Source organism: Geospiza fortis, unplaced genomic scaffold, assembly GCF_000277835.1.
Source record: "Geospiza fortis unplaced genomic scaffold, GeoFor_1.0 scaffold40, whole genome shotgun sequence".
NCBI classification, from domain to species: Eukaryota; Metazoa; Chordata; class Aves; order Passeriformes; family Thraupidae; genus Geospiza; species Geospiza fortis.
The window spans coordinates 13310330-13328282 of record NW_005054297.1 but is presented as its reverse complement, the minus strand read 5'-3'; the positions used below and the strand labels follow the sequence as shown (position 1 = coordinate 13328282).

At 35.2% G+C, this 17953-nt stretch overlaps 1 protein-coding gene across 1 annotated transcript in view; it reads right to left on the bottom strand.

Moving 5' to 3' along the window:
• FIP1L1 (factor interacting with PAPOLA and CPSF1) overlaps positions 1-17953 on the bottom strand; it is a gene marked incomplete at its 5' end in the record, with an annotated part of 37611 nt that overhangs the window by 9842 nt on the left and 9816 nt on the right. Inside the window, 8 exons of the mRNA XM_031055704.1 lie at positions 1042-1097; positions 2139-2193; positions 2759-2785; positions 8010-8163; positions 9149-9242; positions 14825-14934; positions 17195-17263; positions 17541-17671. Coding sequence (XP_030911564.1) covers positions 1042-1097; positions 2139-2193; positions 2759-2785; positions 8010-8163; positions 9149-9242; positions 14825-14934; positions 17195-17263; positions 17541-17671 — 696 coding nt within the window. The remainder of the gene's footprint in view (positions 1-1041; positions 1098-2138; positions 2194-2758; positions 2786-8009; positions 8164-9148; positions 9243-14824; positions 14935-17194; positions 17264-17540; positions 17672-17953) is intronic.

Sequence of the window (17953 nt, the reverse complement as noted above, 5' to 3'; positions counted from 1 at the left end):
GTTGTTCATCCTGGAGGAGAAAAGGCTCTAGGCACACCTTATTGTGGCTTTTCAATACTGCAAAAGGATTTATAAGAAATAAAGATGGAGAGAGACCTTTTGCCAGGGTCTGTAGTGACAGGACAAGGGGCTAAGGTTTTACTCTGAAAAATGGTAGGTTTAGATTGGACATAAGAGAGAAATTTTTTATGATGACGGAGGCAGGGCACAGGTTGCCCAGAGAAGTTGTGGATGCCCAACCATTACAAGTGTTCAAGACCAGGCTGGACAGGACTTTGTGCAAACTCATCTAGTGAAAGGTATTCTTGCCCATGGCAGGGAGGCTTGAGATAGACAATCTTTGATGATTCCTTCTAACCCAAATAATTTTATAAATCTATCTACTTTATCTTCTTTATTTTCTCCTTTGGGTCAAGAAGTTATGTAACAGTTCTAAACTCAGCATACATTCTGTGGATGCCCATTTGGTGGCACATGATGAAGCTTTTATTTTAGTTCATTCTTATTTCACTTTTACTGAAAAAAACCCACAAAGTCAAGTTTTCCAACATCAGATTTTTTTTCCCGTAACAGTAATTAAAAAAAAAAAGAAAAAAAATAAAGACAGACTTTGCAACAGTATAGCTGAAGGTTATAGTGTCTTAGACAAATGGTTTTTCAAAGGAGAGGTACATCATCAGGATTTCTGAATGATTGCTCTTAGTAATTAAAATTCTGATGATATGTCAACAGTACTTGTTCTCCTGTTTTAAATCCTTGAAAAATTCTCCCTGAGAATTGCAGCCCATATTATGGTATATGATGCTTCAAAATCACAGTTCTGCAAAAGCAGCAGCAAAAGATAATAAGGAAAACAATAGTATTTACCAATAGTTAAATTTGCAACAGTATGTATCTATTTACAATGGTCAGCAATGAGCTTTCATAATGAAATACTGACAGGACCTGTTTAGTCTTCTAGCTAAAATCCTCATAACTGTATCAAACAATTTGGTATCACACTGGTCAAAATTTCCAAAGCCAGCAAGCTTGCTTACTTACCACTGCCATATGAAAATGCACGAACAGGACGACCATCATAGCCAGAAGAATGTCCACTGTGGAACATACATGCAAAACCAGTTTCAGCATACTAAAGATACATATTGAAACTCAGCTTTAGCAACAAAGCTACCTCCTTCAATAAACAGCTACATATTTATAATATACATATATTATATACAATATATACAATCAGAAGCAGCACTCATTCACAGCAACTGTCAGTACAAAGTAATAAATTTACTTAAGTGCACATATTATGTATTAAGTTAGGACTTTTTCTCACTTAAATCATATAAAGATTTTCTCAGAGATTTTCCATCATCCTCCTGTATCATGTATTTTAACAGAATTTTCAACTTCAAAGGAACAGATGTGTGCATCTTCCTTCAGTGAGATCCAGAGGACTGACGAGAGGCTTGTACCATCTTAAGTGAGTTTTGTATATGACTTGGTTTTGGCCTCCAGCAAAATACAAATATTTTTCAAGGGCTGTGCTGGCCAACCTTCTTCCTCCTTTTATATATTTATATCTATATATACAAATATATGTGTGTTCATACATATAAATGCATATAAAAAATGGTATTGAAAAATTCCTAGCCTAACAGGTTAGGCCTGTTACAACTGAACACTTAGAACAGAATATAAATGCAAATTTGGATTCTGTGGAACTCTGGCATTTCTTATAGTTTATGAGGGCTTGAATCTGTGCTCAAATTTTTGTGTACATCTATAAAAAAGGATGTGATAGCTGAAAAGTATACAGATCACATAAATGAGCCTTCAGACTACTAAAGAATACTTTATTTATCATTCCCTGTCTTGGCATTGATTTACTATAAAAACTGTAACTAATTTGGTATTTCAATACTGTGTCATAACTAAACTAATAAGTGGCCAAGTAACCTACTCAAAGAATACGTTGAGAGGTGAGACTAGTAACATTTCTGTAAAATGGCTGTAAAAATCTGAAGCTGTCTCCCCTTTCCTAGATGTAAATCCATAAAACAATGGGCAATGCAAGAGTATTATTCATTTATTTCAGTTACAAAATACTGATAGATTGCTTAGTAAGATTTTAAAGAGATAATCACCTGTCTATTGTGGGTATGAGGGAAGGTGGAGGACCCCCAGGTGGTGGTGGAAAACCTGTAACAATTACAATTGGGTAAGGAGGGGAAAAAGTAAAAATCTATCACCCATAAACACATAAAAGAACTAGGCTAAGCATACCATGGCAAACAAATCCCAGAGAGAACAATGAAAAATTGTTTCCATGTAAATGGGTTTTATTTTGTAAGACTAAGACCTACTTTTCAGCTTGACAAAGGCAAAACATGAAACACATATTATCAGTGCTTCAAATTAAAACTTCATCATTCTTAAAAATACGGTGATATAAAAGCATGGGCAAATTCTAACAAAACTTAATAAACAACAATCAAAACTATTAACTGCATAGCTGAGAAAAAATATTTTAAAGAAAAGAAGGAAATACACATCTAGAAAACTGGCTGATTAGGTCCACTAGTCAACAGCATTTTCATACAATTTCTCTTCTGCCCAGCATCAAAATAACTGAGCCTACATATGCACATATAGTTTAGTACACATAACTCTTTTTCTATAAAACTGAAAGAAGTTAGTAAGTTGCACATCAGTTAAGTTCTCATCTCTCAACCAAATGTGGAAAAAAAAATCTAAGCAAATTTACCTGGTGGTGGCACTGTTATTGGTATACCTAGAAAGACAACAAATATCAGTTAAAGTAATAGTTTCTTATCTGTAGATCTGAAACCAGACTGAGCTTTCACTGCATACATGATCAAGAAGAATGACAGCACATTTTCTGTGTCCTCAGGTCAAGATGTCACATTAATACTGATAAAATTTTATACAAGCCTTGTGAAATCTAGCTTTTGATTTACATTCCTATTCTTTAAGATCTTATTTATTTAGAGGCAAAACCAGTGTAGAGTGACTCTGGGCCTCAAGGTTAGAATTATATTAATAATTCTAAAATGCTTAATATACAGAAGGAAAGCAACATCCCACAGACTACATTTGCTTTATTTTACATTCCATGGAAGGAAATGCAATTGGCCTCTGACCTTCAATGGCCTGGCACAGGAAACAGTAGGTCCACATGAACAAAGAATTCAGGCAGCAGTAAGCAATACAGATGGCTGAGTCAATGCTATGACACTGCAGTTCATCATTCATTTGCTACGTGGAGGGAAAAAGATTGGTTTTTTCTCTATTTTCTTGTACCTATCTCAGAAAGGAGCAGCCTTCAACAGAAATATGTGCAAGAATTACTCTAACCTGATTTTCAGATCTAGCTAAGCTGTTATGAACATAACTAAAAGCTGAGAAAATTGTTCCCAACTAAATTAGCCGACCTAACAAAATTAACTGCATCAACATATAAATCTATCTTACTGATTATGAAAGGAATTATTACAAGGTAAAAATAATTTGTACACTTCAAAGATTCTTATCTTCCCATGCTTTGCAAAAAACTACTTTTACCTGAACTGAACACATAACACTGCTATATAATAAACTGGGCTAAAACAATACTGGCAGAAAATAGACTACTTCAGCAGGTATAAAACACTTTCAGTTATCAACAATTCTGCTTCCATTAAAAAGTATGTATTTTCAATCTGACAGCTCATGGCAAAACTTTGGGGAGGGAGAAAACAGAAAACTCTGCCAAATGCTTTCATCAGTAGTGACATAACTGCATAAGCATTCACACAGAACAGTACTGGCCACATGACAAAACTTACATATATCTCTTTAGTTCAACATTAAAAGTAAAATATTATTGTATGGCAGCAACATTTTACTACATCTACACATTTATAATGTCTAGAAATGCCAACTGCTCCCAGACTGACTTGACAGGACAGAATAAAGGAAGGAAGCAGAGGAACAGAGATCAATATCAAAGTTCACTAATTGTTGGCAATTTCTCTGACATTAATTCCTAACAGCATTAATCCTATAGGATTAAACATATGGTGAAATATAATTGAGGTTTCTGTCCAATCTGGAAGATTTAAAATCTGATCTCTTAACCAAAATGCAAATCAGTGAAATCGAACAGCCAAATTTCTGAACTGCATGAGCCATTTTCTCTCCACCAGCACACAAGCTTTCCAATGTGCACTACAGTTGTTAAGAACAATGGGTACCACACCACAAAATTTTTGACAGTGTAACATTTAAAAGACCAAACACTCCTGATGAAAATTCCTGAAAGAAAGTCAAGATTAAGGACTCAAACTGTTGCACAGCCAAAGTGTTTACTATTAATCTTTTCTGGTTAATTGTTCTAATTAATAGATCCTTCATGAACCTAAAACATAGAAAAAAAATATATATAATAAATAAAGGTTAAGCATGTATGTATTATATAATATATAATAATATATAATTGCTATAGTATAGCAATGTTAAGAACATAAGCTAGAAAAATACCAGAAATTCTCTCAAAGTGATTTATTACCTCCACCTTATACCACAAAAAATTTCAACTGCTGCCCTAAAACCAGTATATTGTTAACACTGCAAATATCACTCAGCATTATCCAGAGAACTGCCTGGAAATCCATCAGCTAACTTGTCTCTACAAAAGGAAAAAGTTTGTATTAAACAATTAATGTATTCCTCACTTACAAGAATGTTATCTTGTGCAGAATTAAAAGTAAAAATATCACAAGACTAAAAGACAATGAAAAATTTCACTTAACAACCATTCAAACAAAATTAAGACAGACTGAATACAACTAATATCCAGAGACCAAATGCCCAAATAATTGTAATGAATTGGTTAATGTAGGGAATTACACAAAAAAACCCCATAAGCATACTTTCCCACAAAAACCGTTAAAGACTTTTAAAGAGTCATGATTAATGCTTATATAATTTTAAAACAAAAGTTAATTTACTTGATGGTATCACTAAGGATGAAAGATTCTATGTGCCAAATTGACAAAAAAATCTAAAAAGATCTAAATAAATGTTTTTCCTCACCTTTCTAACTAATACACAAATATGACACAAAACAAGACAAAAAAATCATAAGCTTCAGTTAATGGAAAATAATTTCTTAACTCTTTACTCCATTACCTTCTAAGTGTATGAAAATATACTTGTAGTGTCACCAGCCAATTACTACTTCTGAGAAAAGACCCTGAAATATTTTGTCATTTTTTGCAATGAAGAGACTACATTGTACCAGTGCAAGAATGTGGCTTAGTATCAAATTTGTCATGTCCCTATGACATCGTTGTGCTGCCATAAAGATACATCCAGCATAAACCTAAATACTCAGACTTGTGTGCCAAAAGCAACTCAAATGTCATTAGTGCACCATTTTACCTACCATGCTCAAAACTGCCTTCAGAACATTGTATACCATCCTACTAGCTCAGGGCTGGTAAGCATTTGCAGAAAATCAAGTATGTTTTACTAAAGGAAAGCAATGCCACACGTGCTCTGCTTGTGGAGCAAGGAATCAAACATGAACAACACAGCCAGAGTTTAACAATATACTGTAAATTAGCTGAACTGTGTACTAGCCCTCAGAAATGTTATATATCTCAACTTGGTTCTCTTGCCATAGGCTAAATTAGGTCAAATTCTCTGTATCTAAAGATTAGAAATACACACTTAGGATGCCAAGCCTGAGCAATCACATGAAAGCCTGGCATACATTGCAAAGTTATGCAACAGAAGTTCAGTATTTCAGAGAAATTTTTTTCCTAAATCACAAATACATGTCACATTTTTTACTACAGACTTAAACCAAAGCACATAAACAAACTTTTAAAGCCTTGATAACAAGCATACATGTTTTGCTTTAGCAAAATTAACCTAGCAAACAGAAACTAGCATATATTTTGCCACAGCCAGTCATCTCCTAGGATTATTTGAGAATTTTCTACATTTGGTGCTTTAAATTGTTCCAGCACTTGCTCCTCAAAAAAGATTTGAATCACAAGAGTGAATGAATACAGAACAAGAGACATAACTTCAAAGCAAGATCCTTTCTCAAAGGCGCTTTTGGAGGATGTTTTATATTTGGAATACTTAAATTTTCTGGCAAGTAGTTCCAGTTTAATATTGGGTAAGTGTAGTTTTTTTACTCCTACTCCAGTGAACCAAGGAGGGATGGTAGAACCTATTTTTGGAACAGCTTTGATGATAAAGAGCTGGCAACAGCACAATTAAAACACAGGCCTGAGGAAACTAAATCCACAGCTCTTAATCATTATTTTTGAATCTACTTGAAGTACAGAAGGATGTTCCAGAAGACCTTCTGAACAAGCCTGTGTCATAAACCTGCCTGTAAACCATGAGACAAAAGCCAAACCTTCTGGCTTGATCTGCAACACATGTGGATTTCCTTCACCTTTAAAATCTCAACAGGTGACAGGTTTCATAAGAACAGTCCAGTACCTGTATGTGACACCCCTGCACCAAGAGCATCTGGGGTATCTGTGAGGGGGGTTCTCATGTTTTTGATAATATACAACTTAGAACACCTTTTGTGAATCCAATTACAATTAAAAAAATTACTTTCTAAAAAGTTGCAATGCATTACATATATTGTTTTATCACAAAGGTTTAAATGAAGCTTAAAACCACAGCAAGCATTATTGCCACATCCATTCCCTTTCTGTCCTTCCCCCTCTCCAGTAAGGAAACTTCACAAAAACACCAGAGCATTACCATAATCTCACTTCAGAGACTCTATTTCTTATATTTATTTTAAAAAAGAAAAAAAAAGGGCAGAGAATTATTTCATTTTTAAGTCTCTTCTCCTCAGTTTTCTATGTGCTGTGATTTTTGTGTATGACCATCACGGACGAAAGCCAGAGCTTGCCAGGTAGAATGAGTTAAGTTTTAAAATTAGGAGGGACAATTGAAGAAGCAACTTCTATGAGGATGTAAACCCTATAAAAGCTCATAGTAGTTGCACTCAAATAATGTGACTTCTTTGCTTCTACATAAGAATATTAACAGAGAAACTTCTAAAATATTTCCTCTGCAAGCAGAATAGCAAAGAAACTGCTCAGCATAATTTTCAGAACAAGTCAAGCTAAAGAATTCAAGGACCAGGAGAATATAAAGAAAGCAGCTCCATCTTAAATCAGTCTCTTCTATAGACAAATGCTTCACTTGCCTACTCAAATACACCACAAAGATTCTCCATCTATTTTAATTTCTCACTGACAGTTCTTAGTTTCTTGCCAAATCCTTTTGAACTTACTGTCTTAAAATGAGAAGTACAGGTCACTGTACCACTTGTGCAAATGCCCAGTAAAATTCCATATACGCCAAATTTCAATAAATGTTTGGTAAATATCAGTAAATTTCAAAACAGATTAACAATGGGATGAGTTCTCAAAGAGCTTTGATTCCTCTAAGATTCACAGACACAGAACACTGGAAAAAAACATCAGGGACTAATAAGACTTCTAACTGGAAGAAAGGATATGGAGCAAATGCAATACTATCAGACTTGTGGGAATTCATACATGCTGTGAGAGAAAAGGGTAATTAGAACTTCTCTTGCTGCCTTGACCTTAGACATCAGAGAATCCAGCTTGTGACATAAATTCATGGTATGCCATACTTTTAGTTCTAAGGTTTGTAGAATAATGTGTTAACATGTACCTCTCAATGGCATTAACAGTTACTGAATTACAGAAAACAACTTCTCACTTCAAACATTTTCAAGAACACAAGAACCAGCAGTTAAGTAATTATTTACTACTTGAGATTATGCTTACTGAGAAAGTAAAAACAAAAGTTTCTGGGTTTGCCTTGCAGATACACTTAAGAAAAGAGCAGAACATGAAATTCTGAAATTCTGCACAATGCACCTCAAGAATTTGATGTTAACAAATCTCTCATTATCCACATCCTATATAGTGCAGGATATTTACCTGGTGGGGGAATCAGAGGTGGAGCAGTACTGACAGTTGGAGGGGGTGGGAGGAAAGGAGGTGGTGGAAGGTGAGTAGGTGGAGCTCCTGGAGGGAAAAATGGAGGTGGCTTGGTAAAACTGTCTACTTCAGGATTAGAGCGTTCTGAGAGAACCTGTAAAATATCAAACTCTAGTTACAATTGCTTTGTGAAAAGAGTACAAGACAGGTTTCCTCTCCTTCAGTTACTAAAATAGGAAAGTATCACTTCACATCTAAAGACCCATATTCAGATGGTGTAAGTTCTACCTGCATACACCTATGTTCAGGGTCCCTTATTTGCCAAGTACCTTCAAAGGTCTAAGAGCACCTTAAATTTATATAATGGAAAATATTTAAAAATCAATCTGAAAAGCATCAAAACAACCCAAGATAATAAATTCCTTAAATACTCTGAGATCAGATGAAAAACACATGGTAATGCTTTCAATATCAGCACTACAATCCTTTACTATTTTCACTGTCTAACCTCAACCTAAGTTGGCATGGAAATGCAACTGGAGCACCAAGCAACCCTGATCCTTCTCTCTAATTCTTCAGAAGTCTATCTGTATAGATTTAGTTGCTTTCTCAGGATAATAAAAGTCCAGACTAAAACCATAAAGACTAATCTTGTAATTTTTGGTAAAGTACTACAATATAATTAAAAACAAACTACTACCAGCTATTTATTAACCATTTATTCCTTCCTTCCTTGTTTTTAAAAGACTGCATTTCTCAAACTGCATACAAGGAGGCTTTCACTTCCAGCATTAGTGTCTGACAGGAATAGGGGGACAAATGGGGAGTTCAAATATTTATCTTTTCACTCCATAAACAAAACACAATCCCATGCAGATCTAGCAGAGTCAATGCTGTCTCCTGGATAGTAAGTCTGCAATATCACTCATTTCTTTTCAGTAAGAGGTATACCAAAACATTTTTGAAATTTATCAAATACTTCATCTTAATATATTTCGGTAACCGCCAAAACTTTATTTCGGGACTTAAAGTTACTTATGTGTTACTCATTCACATCCAGTGATGCTTTAGTCAGAAGCTATGGGGAAAGCAAAAATGTCTTTTAGTCAAAAATAGAATGCAAAACTGCAATGTAAAACCTGTATGTTGCTGTTCTCATTAGCACGCCGTCGTCCTTCCACCCTGCTGATAGTGATGGACTGTCCAATCACATCTATTGTGCCAGATATCCGCCTGCAACACAGGACAAACAGAATCAGAAAAGGGGGAAGAAAAAGAAAAGGTGAGAGAAAAAAAGCCTTATGGACTTCTCTCATTCTAAATGGCACAAGTTCTTCTTTCTTCTGTAGAAAACACAAAAGACTATTTCTGAAGAACATTAAAGGTGATACATTTGCTGAACTATGCAAGAGTACAGAACTAAACAATGCAGCAAAAAAGACTTTCATAAGCAAAGACAAAGGCTGACTCCACAGCAGTCTCCTTCCCCCCCATAAAAGACAGTACTTCTGCTTTGCTGTTACAAAAAAAAAACCTAAACAAAGATCACAAAGCTTCAGTAAGACAACAATAAATCAAGGAGAACTTTCTCAAAAAATCTAATGTAAACCAGCTATAAACTATTAATTAGAAGTATTTTCTAAATTGCATGAAACCATAATGAAGGATTCCATGGAAGATCAAACAAAGATAAGGCAGAAGAAAACACATTAGCATAAAACAAAACCACTAAAATTCAATGTATAATCAATCTCTCAAAATCTTCAGTAAATTAACCTTAGAGGAATACACAGACACAAATGAAGTACTCCAGGTATCAGACCAGAAAATATGACAAAATACGACAAAGTATGAATGTCACCTAGTAAAACTAAAGCCTGATGTTTGTGACAACAGGAATCACTATTTTGAAGAGAGGAATAATCTAAAGTATAGTGACTATTTCTGTTTGCAGCCCTAAAATACCAGAAACCAAGGTTTATAGAAATTGTGTAACTTTTATGCAGATATAACAAAATCTGTCAGCATAAGAGTTATAAAAAACAGGTTGGACTAAGGCCTTGAGCAACCTGGTCTAGGGGGAGATGTACCTGCACATGGCAGGGGAGGTTGGGCTAAATGATCTTTTAGGTCCATTCCAACCCCTTAACATTCCATGATTCTACCTGCTCTGCAGGCCACTGTTGACTTCTAAAAGAGGTTAAAAAGTAGGATTCACCTGGGTCAACTTTGTTAGAAAATGAGCAATAAAATGACAGTGCTCATGGTTAAGAGAAACAAAGGTACAAAATCTGGGCCTCAGCTGCAAGAGACACAGTTTTTCACCTGTGGTTTCACCTATAAGGGAAACCACTGTAGATGAAACTGATAATTTTTACCAACAGCATGATATAGAACAGTAAAAGACTGGAAAAAACCTTCCTGAAATTTCCACAGAAAACAAATCCATAGAAAGAAAAAAATATTTCTAGTTTCAGGAGTTCTTGTCTTTTTTTGCGTCTAGTGTACTACTAACCACACAAATACAAATATTAGGGAGAACAACTGTAAATTGGAATTATAGCTCAGAGTTCTGCCAGACTGATAACTTGGATTCCAACTGCTCAGATACCTAGATTGCAATGCAACTGAAAAAGACACAGCAGACACTAGAGCATAAAGTAACAGTCAGATCTCTCAGAGATTATCTGAAGTTTCACAGCAGACTGCATACTGAGGATGATACAAATGCCTGTCCTCTGAGCTTTTTAGTATCTGGGTTTAGAGCTTCCTCCTAGATGTTAAAGTAAGCTTATTAAGCACAACAGTTTGGAATTTTTAAAAAAACAAACAAAACCAGTGCGATGGTACAAGAGTCCAAGAACATACCTTCAATTAAAGAGTATATACTACACAGCAATATATCTATACAACGGAAGTGTCAGAAACTCTCTGGTCTTCCAATACCCCATGCTAGAAGTTAGATTGTTCCAATAATCAACATCTGCTTTTCTAAACTTCCCCCAGTGGTCTTGCATGGCCTTCCAGTACTGCTACACTGGATTATTATTTTGCTTTAAGTAACTGAATTAAGAACATAGGTATTATAAAACAGTTGTTAAAACCTATGTTCTCACCATCTTAGTCTTCAAGGACAGTGCATTTGTTTTGAGAGTTCTAAGACACTTGTTCTCTTCCATCACTGGTATCCCTCTCTTAATTATCTAAACCATATCCTAGAAAATTCAGTTTACCTAGCTTTAGTCCTTGTGTATAACACTCCTACAGCACGAAGTCCCTGCCTGGCTCACACCACTGATTTACAGGACTTCCACTTGGGAGTGATGTACACAGCAGAATTAAGACTCTTCCTCTCTTGTCCTGTTTGCACACTGCCAGCAACTCTTAGAATCAGCACTGAAAACACACACAATGTCACCAATGCAAGAGTATGGGGCATTAAAAGCAATATATGCCCCAACTGTATTACAATAATGTTAATTCTGGGTTCGGAAGCAGCCCAAACACACCACTGCAGTATCAAATGAAGCAAACCCAGACTACCAATTAGTTGGCTCCTAGGCATCACTTTTTCTGAAATAAACAGTTTCACTTAATTTTTTTAGATTCTGAAGCATATACCTGTGTTCACTCAATCTCAATGAGATTATACTTTATATTTATAATTTAAATAATGCTGTATAGTGTTATGTCCACTGTTCTTCCCAACAACTGCCAAGATATTATTTTTCATAATGATGGATTTTGCCATCATACCTTGAACTTGACAAATTCTCTATTTCCAAGATTGCAATAACAATTTCATCGAGAATTTCACTAAAAGAGTTTGAAATTGAACTAGAGAAAGCATAGATTCAGTTGCAAACGAAGCAGCAGATGACACCTCCAATCACATGTTAAGTCACACACATATTAAGTCACAGCAAGATGGCACAAGGAGAAACTTCCACAACTCCCTAGACATTAAATAAGAGTTGTGATAAGTAGCAGGCAAGACTGAGTTTCTGTCTCAGTGCTGTAAGCAAAGAAAGGGAAGGGCTTGGTCTGTCCCTTACGTGATCGAGGCACCTGGGATACAGATGCATTCCCAACGGATCCTCTGAAACATAAAAAGGCAATCCACATGTGTGGGATGCACATGAACCCACAGCAGAGTTCATACAAAGTGTAGCTTGAAAGGAACATTCCAGCAACTCTGAGTTATCTCACTCTAATTAGAGAATGGTTATTTATGAGCTATTTACACTGAGAATATCACTTTCATGGAGATTAATTCAGAAAGACAACTCAATCTCATTTGGCAAGCTCAGCTTAGATTTTACAGAGCAAAGAGAAAGAGGGGGGAAAAAGAAGAAAAAAAGAAGGCAAACCCAGTTATTTTCCAAGTTCATACCTTCAAAAATCCCTATCCTTACCACAGATAAAATAAATAAGCTGCTTTTTGGAACACCCCCATATGACTCTTCAGAATCAGACTAACTATGGGATGCCACATTTGTTCAGTAGACTTACAGTATAGTCTAATATGTATGGAATTATAATATGCTTCAATATTTCTTCTCTTCTTTCTTGTTTTGCTTATGTATTTCATGGTTTATTTTCCTCCTCTTGAGGACAGCCTCAACTTTGCTGAGCTCACCACTAACTGATATGAATAAGAACCTAACAGATTTGCTAAAGAAACCATTTGTATAAAAACACACTTTTTTTCAAAATAACACCTGAGTTTCCATCACTTAGTCTTGCAAGGCTGAACTGGTATTTTTCATGGAAATAAAAGATCAGAAATCCATTTTCTTTAAAATATCTGTTTACAGAAAGCCATAAGCACAGATAAAGCTGATAAATAGCCCACTACACTGATGAGCTAATTTCTCTGGAACTTCTCTGGAAATGCTTCCAGCAATTTCTCAACAAGGCTATTGCAAATACCACATGGCATAAAGGCAATTATTTTAAATAATAAACTCTTAACTAAAGAAAGAAATTAGTCCAACCCCTAAAACATTATCTGGTTATACAGGTTAATAATACAGGCACTTAGAAACAGAAAATAGTAGATGCATTATGGATAAGTCATTAATGTAGAAATATATAAAATCCACACAGCTAATATATATTCTCATAGACTCAATATATATTCTCATTGAGTTACTCAGACTTCTGAGCATACAGTTTTCTTTCAAAACCTCTTCTGGCCACTTGGTAGAAATACCTTTCTTTACAGAATAATGTATTTTAAGCAAGTGTATCCATGGAAGCAGGTATTAAATAAGGGAAGATGTCAGTTTTGTCATTGTAACAACTTACAATTACAGTATTCACACCAAATACATACAACACAACCTATTCTACCAATGGAATGCACAAGCGATACAATTGTCAAAGTGATATGCCACAAAGTGATACCTCAAAATAAATGTCAGGAAGTGACACAGTCATCACACCTGCAAATTTCACACAACCAAATAATCTACACAATGCATTTTTTCTACAACTTTCAACCTAACTACATTTTAATATCCTGGTTGTTAATTATTCCGAAAGTAGTTTAGAGGTTTTCTGTCCACAACTGAGATAAACAAAGAATTGAAATCTTGTAACAAAACCTATGCTAGACATAGATTTGGAATCCTTACCCTGTGAACAATACATTCCAGTTTGAGAACTCTGTTACAAGAATATCATACATTGAAAGCAATTCAGAAAAGAAAATTTTAAAAGTAGTTACAGGGTTAGCACAAAGTTTGGAAAACTCTTCTCATTTCTTTTGACTAAGAAAAACAGACAAACAGAACTAAAATCTACTAAACACAGAGCAGCATAACCTGATAGCTCAGAGAAAAGTTTAGGCTACCAGAAGGAATATTCTAGAAGTGAAAGAAAAATACAGGCAAGGCTATGATTGACTTCCTCCTGCCCCCCACCCCCAACCCTCCCCCCAACACACACACATTTGGGTGTTGAACTGACTCTTACAGGATGGAATAACTGAACACAAGTGCCTCTAAATTAGTCAAGGCACTTATGGATGCAGTGCTAAAGATGGGCCATAGCTCCTCATCTTTAATGGCTGACAACCAAAGTGTCCAATGAACAACCTGTTCTACCTTTCTTACCATTGTTTGTAATATGATGCAATATAAGGGCTTTTAATTTGCACAGAACCAAAACTTCTAGACAGGATCACTAAATAACTCAAGTAAAGTAGAAGCATGGATTCATCCTAAGCCAAGTGCCAGATAACAAACAGCAGTGGCTTAGATACAGAAGACAGAACTTATTAAAGCCTGGGCCTGGGAGAAGGAACTCAGTAAGGAAATACTTTCTCTAATTTTCGAAGAAAGTATAATAAAATATTCAAATATGGAGAAACCAAAGCTGCCTTGCAGGAAAGAGACTAGTTCCAGGAATTCCTCCACTTGTTAAAGTTATAGCTGTCAGATTCCATCTTGTTTAACTGAAAAAATAAGTTAGTTAAAATACTCATAAGGACCCTAACCAGAAGTATTATGATGGCAAATTTAATTATACACAGAAAACAGTGTCATAAATCAACAAATAGATTTTTGTAACTGTCTTGTTACTTGGTCCCGCTGTTTTTTCTCCCCTTTTCCTCTACTTCTTCCCAAAGAGCCAAGAAGGTAGTATAGGACTCATATGATTATGGTAAATGTGATAAGGATATCTCTACCCTTTTATTACCTGTTACAAAAACATATTTTCCTTTTTTTTTCTTACAAAAATTGTAAACTTCAAAGACATAGAGGTAACAGTACAAAGAGTTATTTGGTCATGAGTTACAGCTAACTGACCTGTTTGTTGGAATTCCTGATTTGAATAAGGCAGGAGGAGATGTGAAATCAGGTTTGGTCGACTGCACTGCCAATTCTTTCTCCAAATTTCCAGTTCTGCCTTGCTGTACCTTCAAAATAATGTTTCATTATTAGTTTATCCTCGCAAGTGCAGTAGCTCCAACACTCAACAAACACACAGCCAATACCAAAAGAAAGTAAGTCCAACTTTATTCAGAATTTCAAAAACTCTCATCTCTGCACAACTAGCAAAATTATGTATTTTTTAGTGAGGTATTATTTAAGTACTGTGTTTGATATATATATATAAGAATCAATATGCCAGAGAATGAATTGTTATAGAAGATTAGACAGCTTAAATATTTATTTTCCAAGCATTTCATTTGTACGTGAACAGACCAAACTAATTTTCTTGAAGAATTTCCTGTATGAACCAAATTACATCTTGAATTTTAAAAGAGGAACACTTATGTAAAAAACTTTTCATAATCTTAACAAAGATATCTAACAAGCCTGCTATCCACTATCAGCAAACCATGAGACAAGAAACTTGAATGGATTCTCAATCTCCCTCACTGATTGTGAGATCTAGTAACCACTTGATTTCTTAGTCATACCAGGAAGTCATCTCAACTCTGGGTTGTGCAAACTGCAAAAGACTTTTCCTTAGTTCAGACTGAATACTTCAGAAACATCCTGCTGTTGCTGAAGTACTGCAAAATTCCAGACATTTCTTTTATTAAAGACACCATTAAAGCTATGCGAAACCTTTGGTGCGAGTACATCAAGTATTGTTTTGTTCAGCAGCAGCTACATGTGAAAGAAAAACCTGTATGGGTTAGTATTAAACACAAATATACAGTGATTCAATTTTTAAAATCACTCCCACTGTACCTGCTACACCACTCTATGTAGCTAGTTCACTCATGCTATAACCTTGTATAAGCTGTGATCTCACAGCTTGTAGGCAAGTGAACTACTATGTTTCTGCAGAACCTCACTTCTAAACATGGGCACATCTTTTCCAAACCCATAAAAATGCACATAAATAGTTAAAATTCATTAAAAATTGAATTAATGTTTCCTATCCAGAAATATGAGTGGAAAAGGTCAAAGTATTTATCTGAAAAAGACTTCTACAAATTAATGAGCAATTGGAAAATGTAGGAGACATTCTTGCTTGTTACAGGAGATTAATATAAATTACACGTAAATATAATGGGAATTACATGAGACTGTTTCAGAAGAGAAGGAAAAAAGTTAATGAAATGAATAATTAAATGTAAACTCCTTTTAAAACATGACAAACTCTTGCAACGCCATTATTACCTGTACTGTTTGATCACCAGAGTCAGTACTGAGCTGGAAATAGGGGAAGTTTTGGATTGGACTACTTATCCTTTTTCCTTCAGAACATTTCAGAAAAGTTTGAGATTACAGTCAGTTGCAAATTTTAACTCCTATTGTCCACTATTTCTGCTTCCTATAGCACTATTATAATGATACCTGAGAAAGGTATAAAGCCCCAGAAACCTGCTGATCCTTTCTTGCTAAAATAAAATCAAAATAATTGAATATCCTCAAGTAGCACATAAGAGAAAAACTCCCATCTGCAATTGACAGTTCTGTATCTGCAATTGACAGGAGTACACAGGAGAAAGAAACTGTTCCAAGTCACTTCAAAGACAGTTCAAGAACAAAAATGACTACATACTAAGAATAGGTAAAATAAATAACCTTTGTGGTATAGTTTTAAGTTTAATATCAAAGACATAAATGAGAAACTGAGAAAATAAAAAAAAAGTTCAATCCTTAAGATAAATGCTGTCATGTAGGTCTTTCTACTCTCTGAAAACCAGCATTTCTGAATGGAAAAATTATTATACATAACTCGATTAATTGTTAGCTAACCGCAGAAGGGTAACAAAAAAATATGGAAGACTGATTTTCTTATCAGAGCTGTCAAGGGTAACTGTTACAAAACATTGTAGTAAGAGCTACAATGCCATAGGAAAAACAAACATGCCATAATCTACAAAAGCTTCCCCACCACATCTGCACAAATCCCTTAATCTGCACAAATGAACACACTACAACTACAAATAAACCATCACATCAAGAAAAATTAATTTCACTGGGAAATTTGTTAGTTCACCAAGCCACTAACTCACATGCTCGCAGAAGAGTGATGAACAAAGCAACAGTTTTTAATCCACATTTTGTGACATACACAGAAAGTCACTGATGTAGGATGAGAGTATGAAATAATGGCTGCGTCCATATCAGTTGTTCTTCTATCAGTCTGTGCTGGCATGGGAGGCAATACCCAAGAAAAATGAGAGTAACCAACAAAATTTTACTAAAATTCACCTTTAAAAGATGGTATCTGCCATCGAGAACCTCTGCACTTGGTCTTAGTTCCATAGCTTTGTCTTCAGCCTAAGTTAAATAACACATTGCCCATTAAGATACCACACAATTCTGAAATGATGGGCCACAGTCTCAATAAAGGTACAGATGCAATGTAGCTGTAGCTGTCTGTCACACTATCCACACAAACTGCCAGTGAAGCAACACAGTAACACTCAAGGTTTAGGGAAGGGAGTCAGGTGCAAACTCTAACAAATGTACTAAACTGGGCAGAACAAGCTTATGACACACAAGCAGCTTTACAGGGAAAAAAAACCATGTACAATACAAAAAAAGCACTATTTACCGTAATTTTATTTGTGGTTGAGGTAACTGGCAAAATTTCAAGACCCATTCGTATTCTCTTTTGTTTTTCACAGTAAGCTTTCCAGGTATCTTCATTGAAGCCATAGTTAAAATAATCTGAGAGATCAGCCCCTTTAAGTAGAGAAGCATAGGTTTTTTAGGACATTACGAAGTTCATCCTTCCTCCACTAAAAATAAATACACCTGTACTTATATCATCAAAACTGATTAGGTATTGATCTAAAAAGCACAACTGAAATGTACAATTCATCAATAGACAGAGTACTCATTCCTAAGATTGTAAAACCATTAATATTTAGTCAGAAACACTAACTTGCCTAGCATCATGACATAGGGACCAAGGGTAGAGAATATCATGGGATATTATAATCCCCCATATCTTTACAACAAGAT